This window comes from Taurulus bubalis (assembly GCF_910589615.1).
Source record: "Taurulus bubalis genome assembly, chromosome: 17".
Taxonomy (NCBI): Eukaryota; Metazoa; Chordata; class Actinopteri; order Perciformes; family Cottidae; genus Taurulus; species Taurulus bubalis.
The window spans coordinates 6590968-6601239 of NC_136605.1; the positions used below are offsets into that span (position 1 = coordinate 6590968).

General features: G+C 43.8%; 1 protein-coding gene across 3 annotated transcripts; it reads left to right on the forward strand.

Moving 5' to 3' along the window:
• Positions 1–377: 377 nt before the first annotated feature.
• Positions 378–6510, forward strand: ddx5 (DEAD (Asp-Glu-Ala-Asp) box helicase 5; the record flags this gene model as incomplete). Of its 3 annotated transcripts, none has more annotated exons than XM_079232611.1 (13): positions 378–507; positions 1185–1368; positions 1505–1601; positions 1690–1823; positions 2276–2341; positions 2602–2743; positions 2834–2994; positions 3100–3272; positions 3367–3477; positions 3828–3889; positions 3982–4041; positions 5347–5568; positions 5764–6510. In XM_079232611.1, the coding sequence occupies exons 1-13, from the start codon at positions 461–463 to the stop codon at positions 6183–6185; spliced, it is 1881 nt and encodes a 626-aa protein (XP_079088737.1). In that variant the 5' UTR covers positions 378–460. The 3 variants fall into 3 exon arrangements, with proteins under 3 accessions (XP_079088737.1, XP_079088738.1, XP_079088739.1); XM_079232612.1 differs by having other exon boundaries at positions 5347–5581; positions 5764–5929; XM_079232613.1 differs by lacking the exon at positions 5764–6510 and having other exon boundaries at positions 5347–5585.
• Between the last annotated feature and the right edge of the window lie 3762 nt (positions 6511–10272).

Here is a 10272-nt window from a genome sequence, read left to right on the forward strand (position 1 = left end):
GGCCTCTTTTCAACTTTGGGTTGGTCCTGATGACGTCACTTGCCGTAATAGATCCGAGAGTCGTCCTAGCCGGATTACCAGTTTCTGTTTCGTACATATCCTTCCGCCTCACTCTGCCAAGCGTTATTGTAATTTCTATCAAAAGAAAAAAAACATGAAACAATGTGAAGTGTAAGAGGAAGTGCAAATATGCATATTTAGTATCCTAGAAAAGAGTTATAGTTAATCTAAAGTATAGTTTCACCGGTCCGCAATGGGTCTATGTTTCCAGTCGGTAGAAGCTGAAGTAAACCGTGGGGCGGATGAATACATCGGAAGTGGGACTTCCTCTTGCAATATATACCGGGCCTAGTTTTCACATTACCGGCATACAGCACCACTGTTGGTCGAGCGTTTTAGTCGGTGGTCCAACCTCAAAGAAGGCTATTTATATTTTTTATTTGTACAACTCGTTTACAAAATGCCTGGATATTCCGACAGAGACCGCGGCAGGGATAGAGATAGAGGGTGAGTAACGTATATTATTCTGTACGGTTCCTTCTTCGTGTGATTCGTAGAAATGGCGGACGAGACTCGTAACCAAGAAACACCAACCGATGGCCGAAATAGTGTCACATATTAGAAAAATTATGATGTGGATATTGGCTTTATGTATTTATTTATTTTTCTATATGTATTCATTTAAACTGAGATTGCGCATTTTAAAAGCAGACCGTTGTCATCCACCCAGGCCCGGCAGTTTACGGGCCCGTTGTCTTTGGCTCGAGGCCTAGTTTGGCCTCGTGCCCCCGCACAGCGGCGTCTAGTTAGCCGACACGTAGCGACCTGTTAGCTCGGCCTTACCGCGGCCACACGAGACTCGATACAGACAGCGGGTATCGTTGGAGTACGTTAGTAAAACGGCCTCAACAAGGCCGCGCTGTAATATAGTCACTCTTCGGCTTACATAAGTCAACGTGCCGCTCAGCCGGCTAGTCTGCATTTCGCCATGTGGCAGCAGCGTGAATGCGGATACAAAATGCCGGCTGTTTTCCATTGTTCCTCTACTGGCTGGAAAGTATATAACAGCTAACGTAATACATTTTCACAGAATGACGCAGTTCGGATGGACTTTTTGTTCAATATTGCCGTTTTCCGTATTTTTCTTCTCCAAAACTCGACTCAACGGTTCATGTCAATTGCAGCTATGGTAGCGGCGGCGGCAGCGGTCCTCCTCGCTTTGGAGGGAACCGTGGAGGTGGTGGGGGAGGAGGAAAGTTCGGCAATCCAGGTGAACGACTGCGGAAGAAAACATGGAACATGGACGAGCTCCCGAAGTTTGAGAAGAACTTCTACCAACAGCATCCCGACGTTGCCCGGAGGTCTCCGGTATGTAGCGAGTCAGCACGGTCCAACGTTATGTAACGTTGACACTGCTTGAAATGTGCTCCCTCCTGCACGTGTTGAATTTATGTAATCCATCTTGACCGCAGAACTGAACCCGCTCTTCATTTTTGTCTTGCAGCAAGAGGTCGAACAATACAGAAGGTCCAAAGTGATTACATTCAAGGGGAGAGACTGCCCAAATCCTATTGCCCAGTTCCACGAGGCCAGCTTTCCATGTAAGTTTAAAAAAAAAAAGGATTGTTTGAAATGTATCCCAGTGATGGTATGGTGCATCCCTGTTAACTGGGTCCATCTTTCCTCCAGCTTATGTGATGGATGTGATCAACAAAATGAACTGGACTGAACCAACACCCATCCAGGCTCAAGGCTGGCCCCTGGCGCTTAGTGGCAAGGACATGGTCGGCATTGCACAGACTGGCTCCGGCAAGACACTTTCTGTAAGTTAAATATATGTATATAATGCGTTATGATCCCCCTTCAAAAAAAGCACTTTCTTTGTCTGCTAAGTGACTCGGTGAGTTGTCGATGAAGGGAATATTACTTCATCGCTGTGGGTGAGATGGCAGCATAACTGTGGCTGACTAATCTCAATCAGTGATGAGACAAATGCAACCATCAAACTTCCTGTAGAAATGCAGTGGTATTTGATAAAGAGAGTTGGCTTGTATCTTTAACAATTGAAACCTGGTTATCGAATAGTTGGCGTCTAAGCACAACTAACTGCTCATTTGAATGTTAATAAGTAATGTGAAAAAATCATCCGTCTACGGATTCCCCTGGTGTTTAAGTTTTATAGTCTGGCTTTAATTCATCCATCATGTAGCAAAGTTCTCAATTTCAACATTTGTCTAGCTCATTGAAGTGACTCTTGCATGTGTTTGTCCTACAGTATTTGTTGCCTTCAATTGTGCACATCAACCACCAGCCCTTCCTGGAGCGTGGAGACGGCCCCATCGTAAGTATTCACTGTGCAACTGTTCACATGCATATATATTAATTATGAACCCCCTTCAAAAAAGCACTTTCTTTGTCTGATCAGTGACTTGTGTGAGTTGTCGTTGAAGGGAATATTACCTCATCACTGTGGGTGAGATGGCAGCATAACTGTGGCTGACTAATCTCAATCAGTGATGAGACAAACTCACAAATACAACACTCAGAAACTCTTCCTGTTTTTCACTAAGTGGACTGAAAAGTGATATTTTCCCTCTCCAGTGCTTGGTGTTAGCCCCGACTCGTGAGCTGGCACAGCAGGTGCAACAGGTGGCTGCAGAATATGGCAGAGCTTCTCGCTTGAAGTCGACCTGTATCTACGGAGGAGCACCCAAGGGACCCCAGCTCCGTGACCTGGAAAGGGGTATTTAAACCTTCTTTTTTTTTTCTATAATACATTTTGAGAATTAATATTTTCGTGAGTTGAGTTCTGATCAACAATCTTCCCTTGTAGGTGTGGAGATCTGCATCGCCACTCCAGGACGGTTCATTGACTTCCTTGAGTCTGGGAAAACAAACCTCCGTCGCTGCACATATCTTGTGCTGGACGAGGCCGACCGAATGCTTGACATGGGCTTTGAGCCGCAGATCCGGAAAATTGTCGACCAAATCAGAGTAAGTTTTGGGTTTACCTTTTGATGGGCTGCAAATGTACAAGCAGTAGTTGAATGCCAGGTTAGTGTGTTACTTGGCGGTTGCTAACTGATGTTGTGTTTGTAGCCTGACCGACAGACTCTGATGTGGAGTGCCACTTGGCCCAAAGAGGTTCGTCAGCTGGCAGAAGACTTCCTGAAGGAGTACGTCCAGATCAATGTTGGTTCAATGCAGCTCAGTGCCAACCACAACATCCTGCAAATCGTGGATGTGTGTAACGATGGCGAGAAAGAGAACAAGTGAGTAAAGTGTTGTTGAAGCAGGTATTTCTATAATGGCCTTAGGTGAATTATTTTTGGAGTTTATCCTCTAACTTATTTTTTTAAACTTAAGACTCATCCGTCTGCTTGAGGAAATCATGAGCGAGAAGGAGAACAAGACCATCATCTTTGTAGAGACAAAGAGACGCTGTGATGATCTCACCAGGAGGATGAGGAGGGATGGGTAAGTGTTGACATTACATTACGGATTCTTTTGTACTGCCTTTATAGTTCTGAAGGTATTCTATAATATATTATGATCCCCCTTCAAAAAAGCACTTTCTTTGTCTGCTCAGTGACTCGTGTGAGTTGTCGTTGAAGGGAATATTACCTCATCACTGTGGGTGAGATGGCAGCATAACTGTGGCTGACTAATCTCAATCAGTGATGAGACAAATACAACAATCAGAAACTTTTCCTGTTTTTTTTTTTTTTTCCTTTTGGAACACTTGTCTTTTTTGATAACGACATTTTATTAGAAATTATTGACCCATATGATGTGTTGAGTAACAGTGAAACCTTTAATCCTGTCAGGTGGCCCGGTATGGGAATCCATGGAGATAAAAGTCAGCAGGAAAGAGACTGGGTTCTCAATGGTAAGCTTGCATCACCAGTTAACATCATGACATGTACAACATTCTGGTAATGTTTTTTTTATCATGTCTTGATTTTCTTTTTCTTATTTCAGAGTTCAAATATGGAAAGGCTCCGATTCTCATTGCTACAGATGTGGCCTCCAGAGGTCTAGGTCAGTACCCTCCCTGAACCGTTTTCTGCTCCTAAAGTATTTAAAAAAGAAAGTATTTTGCTTTCTTTAACTCTTCTGCTTCTTTCTGAGTTTCTCCCCTGACCTGAAGGAGCAGGCTGTATGGCAAGGCCTTGGCATGACAAGCCCAGGTCTCCAGAGGGGGAAGGAGGATTCTTGGAGGTGTCCTGACTGGCGAGGCACGGGTCTCCCAGTTGTGCAGATATACAGAGGTGACCAGGCCCAAGTGCAGCATAACGCACTGGCCTGCCTAAAAAGGGGGGGTGAGTTGAGGGCTCGCCACAGTTCCTCCCCCACACGCTCGTCTGTTCCCTGGCAATGGTTTCGACTGCTTCACACGCACCCAAGCTCTGTAACTGTCCCAGCTCAAAGCCCAGCTACACTGTCTCCTATTGTCTTGCATGTACGTTTGGCCACTGCATTGCAAGCTGTTCGAGCCATTGGAAAGGCGCTTTCCGTTGCATAGACTCGTTGTAAAGCGTGGGTGGCGTTAACGTGGCAGTTTCTAAACTTCTGTCGGAGGAGCAGGCTGTCAGATCGATCATACCTTCACCTCTGTAATGACATGGCTACTGGCGCTTTTGGTGACAGTGGGACATGCTAGTTGGACACTGGGACAAAAATCCAAGCTCACACTCCTCCCTCGCCTGCGTTTCAAAGTCATGTCGAGACCTGCCAACGAGAGACATTATGGTCACATGAACACTGAGTCTGGAAAATCTTGCCATGCCGAGAGGGGGTGCACTGTTTGTAGGCATCCTGCAAATTGGTTCAGATCTTCAGTTTCTTGGCAAGAGACACTTCAGTGAGCTTTAAAGCAAGCATCTCGTGAGCGCGTGACTGAGGGACCTTTTTTATACTAGTTGAAGCACACTAGGAGGCAGTAGTGTGCATAGCAGCCTGTGTAGCGACGTTTGACATTATGTGGAGTGTGCTGCAATGGGAATGGACTAGTGAATGCATACTCCAAAAAATGGTAAGACTTCTGATCCCTTCTTTCTAAGGGTGGCAGTGGTTGAAGAGGGGCGGGTTTTATTTTATCCCACTGGATTGGAAGCCAATGGAGTGTGCATCGTTCCTCTTTTCCCACCGTAGTTTCACCGAGGAGTAACTGTTATATAGTTTTGACTAATGCAAGTCTCTGTGGATTTTTACCACCAGTCGTACCTCATGACCACACTAACATGGCCTTTTTGTTTTTGATCTGGTTGTTGTGGTGGCACTGGCGCACATCTTTGTGTGCTGTCCTCCTTTTCCTTTATGCCACACCGCAACACAATCTTACAGATGTTGAAGATGTGAAATTTGTCATCAACTTTGACTACCCCAACAACTCTGAGGACTATATCCATCGCATTGGCAGAACGGCTCGTAGCCAAAAGACAGGCACAGCTTACACCTTCTTCACTCCGAACAACATGAGGCAGGCCAGTGACCTCATCGCTGTCCTCCGCGAAGCCAACCAGGCAATCAACCCCAAGCTCCTCCAAATGGCGGAAGACAGAGGAGGTAAATCTAATTGGTGAGATACAGAAACTGTGCCGTTAATTGCAGCCCCTCTCTTTCTGCTGCTCTCTTTTGTTCTCAGAAGTTGATGGGTTTACCATTGTGAACTTCTGTATCTCAAACTATTTTCACTTCAACTTTTGTTTAAAACCCAAAGATGATGGCGTCTGTTTTTTTAAAGTCTGTTTTTCTTTCCAGGTCGTTCAAGGGGAGGCAGAGGTGGTGATGACCGACGGGATAGGTATTCTTCTGGAAGGCGTGATTTTGGCAGTTTTAGGGACCGGGATAATGGTAGAGGGTTTGACAACGGACCAAATAAAACTTTTGGCACAAATACGCAGAATGGAGGCTATGGGGGTAACAGCAGCAGCAGCGGCGGCGGCAGCAGTGGCAGCAGCTTCCCTGCAGCCAGCTACAACGGTAATGGACAGTCCAGCTTTAACAACCAAGCTGGAGCCTTTGCAGGCCAGAATTTCCAGGCCCAACAGTTTGCTCTCGCTAAGGGTGCCGCACAGACTGGTGCGAGTCATCCCCCATTCCCCTTCCCCCAGGCACAGGCACCGCCGCAGCATCCTCCACCGCTGGTGCCATACGCCATGCCCCCACAGTTCTCTCAGTAAAAACACCATACACTTGAAGTAATGTATTGCTTTTTTGTCTTGTTGAGTTCTACACTTATTACAGATTTCTTTTTGTATTTACACAACAGGGTTACAAACGACTTAAGCCTCCTCTTTCAAGCCTTTTAAAGATCTGCAGTGCAACAGTAGTGGTGTTGCAGTTTTTGTTTCCTATTATTTAATTTGTTACATTCCCTCAGTAATGTTTAGTTATGTTTTGTACTAGGTAATTACAAATGTATTGGTTTTTTCATGTGTATCATTGAAAGTGATGTTCAGCTCCTAATTGGAAGTGCACTGCATGATCTTTCAAATAAAACATAAAAAGATATTTGCCTTGTTGTTTTTTTTTTTTTTTTTTTTTTTCTCAGCATGAGCATACCATCTAGTCTAGGAAACAGTTTAACACTGTCACTAACTCTTCAATGCCACAGGCAGTTGTTTTCAGCAACGCTTTGCAGGTTAATCTGGTGAAGTCTACACCTGATCATTATATTGACCAGTTCTGAAACTGCTGCTTTCTTTATCAAACGGTATGGAGGAATTATTTTTAATGTTTCAGTTATACGGCTCTGAAAATGTAACTAAAGATGTATTAAAATGAAGGCTCTAAATTAAATGTGCAGGGTCACATGACCAGAGCAGTTTACTTCCTCGCTCCATCAAAAGTTAATTAGTGTTCAGTGGGCCTCAACATCAACCCAATCGGGGAAAAGGCCCACCACAGGCTGTACTTCCTGCGCCAGCTCAGGAAATACAACTTGCCTCAGGAGCTGCTGCTCCTGTTTTACTCCGCCATCATCCAGTCTGTCCTGTTCTTCCATCACTGAGGTTTGGATCGGCCACCAAACGGGACAGACTACAGCAGCTAGTCCGGTCTGCAGAGAGAACCATTGGTTCCAGTCTGGACTTGTACACCTCCAGAGTCAGGAAGTGGGCTGGAAAGATCACTGCAGACAGCTCACACCCTGGACACAAGCTGTTTCAGCTCCTCCCCTCTGGTAGGCGCTACAGAGCTCTGGACGCCGAAACCACCACACAGGAACAGCTTCTTTACACTGGCCGTCACTGAACAATTAACCAGACCCCTCCATCTGCACTTACACTCTTCTGACTACGCTGTCTTTAATGTCTTTTTTTTAATGTTTAGAATATATATATATGTACGACGATAGCAACATGTAACCAAAGTCAAATTCCATGTAAGTGTACACACACGGCCAATAGAGCGGATTCTGATTTTAGTTTCCCTTTGAGTCAAAGAAGTGTCAGACTGGCTGCTTTGAGTAATTCACAAACTGCTTATCTCCCCTATAGTTTATATAAACTGTTAACTGGGCTGGGGTATATCATAATTTGTATTACTGCATACTAGGAGAGATGTGACCGAACATAAAACGGACTATTTCATACATTTTCATTAAAAAATTACAAAAATGTAGATAACTTTATTTGATTATTTCAAAGCGTTACTAATGACACAATTTGGATATGTTCATGTCTGGGAAAAGTTTGGGATTAATTGTGTTAATAGAAAAGTGTTAAGATAAACATTAAGATGTGTTGCTACACCTTTATAGTGTCTAGTATTAATATGCATTTGAAACTTAAGTGAGTAACGACAAGAGACCGGCGGGATAACACTGCATTACGTTCTTATACACACAAAGCTCTAGTTCTACCCAATGAGGGGAACAAGAGGGATAATCTGCTTTTATAGTAATGCAGGTTGGTGTACAGATGTCAGTGTTAAAGTAATCATGCAGCCCTCAATTAAACACTTTTAATAGACGGCAAATCATTCTATTCACCGCAGGAGTTTTCCCTCATTCATTCTGGCCGGTGTTTACATCCCACCTCAGGCCTGAGCAAACCTCAACAAAGAACTGTCAAAATACAGACAGCACATTAAGTGTAGCACCAGGGACATAAACACACTCGGCCACTAATACACTGTACTAAAGGACGCATATCGCTCAGTCCCTCGTGCAGCTTTGGGACTCTGATCATTGTCTGGTTCATCTCCCGTCTTACAGGCAGAAATTAAAATCTGTGAAGACTGTGAGAAGATGGACCAATGAGCTACAGTCCTGCTTTGCCTCCACTGATTGGAGTGTTTTTGAGGCTGCTGCTCCAGACCTGAATGAGCTCACTGACACTGTGACACCGTACATCAGTTTTTGTGAGGACGTGTGTGTGTGCCGACTAAAACCTTCTGCACATACAACAACAATAAACTCTGGTTCACTGCAAGACTTTGGCTGCTTTGTCGGGCTAAAGAGGAAACCTAGTAGTGGGGACAGGATTCTGTACAACCAGGCCAGAAACACACTGATGAGGGAGATCAAGGTAGATAAGTAGAGCTACACTGATAAGCTGGAAAACAAGTTTTCAGCCAACGACCCCTCTTCAGTTTGGAGAGGCCTGGAGGTACTCATGAACACTGAGGACATCACCCACCGGCTGATGACCTGAATGTCTTCTACTGCAGGTTTGAAAGGCCCACTTCCACCCCGCCCAACTGCCCCATCATCAAACAACCAGCTGCACTCTCTGCCTCACCTCTTCCATCCGACCCCCCACCGGCACTGAGGATCTGCGAAGAGGATGTGAGTTGGCTCTTTCACGGACAGAAAACCAGGAAGGCAGGAAGGAGAACACAAGGAGGATCACAAGCCACAGCAAAGCTGAGTTAGAGACCCTTTGTTTCCTGGAGGACACTCACAAAGACCTGCTTTCTCTTCAGCAGTGCTCACTTATCAAACTCCTTTTTGTTTGATTTAACACAACCCTCCCCTCTTCAGCTCCGGCTGAGAGACTTCTCGTTTACAGGAATAATATTCCATCCGCACAGGAGGCGGTTAACACCAGACATATTCGAGAAGTTAGTTGTTCTTAAAGCCTACTAAACTGGCTACTCAGTCGTTGGGTCTCAAGAACCAAAATGGAAGGATTATTATGTCATGAAAATGTCAGTGTGAACCTGTATGAGACACTTAACACTGTAGTGTAGAACAATGTGGCCAATGTAAGAGAGAAAGAAGTAGGCTACTCACTTGTTAAGTTACCTGTTCATGTTTGTATTGATTTACTATTTTGTTTTTATTTTTAATAATTTTTCTGTGCAGCACTTGATGTACAGTAATTTATCCAGACTCTTTACCTGTGTACAACTGGTTTTGATTCTATATTTTGCTTTTATAGTATACATAATAGGCCTAATGTGTGATGCTATTCATATGTGATGAATATTTTCTTGTTGATACAAAGCCAAAGTTTAAGTCCCATTATATATATATATTTTTTTTATTTTTTTTTGTGCCTATCTCTGCCTGCCCTCCCCTCAAGTTGGCACTACAGAGCTCTGTACGTCGAAACCACCAGACACAGGAACAGCTTCTTTACACTGGCCATCACTCTAATGAACAATTAACCAGACACCTCCATCTACATCTGCACTTGTACTACTCTGACTACTCTGTTGTCTGTTTTTTAAAAATATTTATATTGTTTATTGTATACAATATGTACGACGATAGCAACGTGTAACCGGAGTAAAATTCCATGTGTACACACACTTATACACACACACGCCAATAAAGCTGATTCTGATTGGTTATATTAGTTTCCCTTTGAGTCAAATTCGAGAAGAGTGCCAGACCGGCTACTTTGAGTAATTCACAAACTGCTTATCTACTGGGATTTGCATGCAAAACCACCCCTATAGTTTTTATAAACTATGTTTTAACATGGGCTGGTGTGTATAATAATTTGTATTACTGCATACTTGGAGAAATATGTGACCGAACATAAAACAGACTATTTCATACATTTCCATGAAAATGACAATAATAGTGATTTTTTATTTGATTGTTATTTCAATGGGTTACCAATGACACAAGATTTGGATATGTTCATGTCTGGGGAAAGTTTGGGATTAAATGTGTTAACAGAAAAGAACAAAAGTCTTAAAAAACATTTTGTGTCAGTAATGCGTTGGAGTGTAAATCCTCACCTCCTGGCTCTGACCCCCAGGTTCTGTGCAAAGTATAGGAAAACAAAATATGATATAATACTTTTTCAGGAA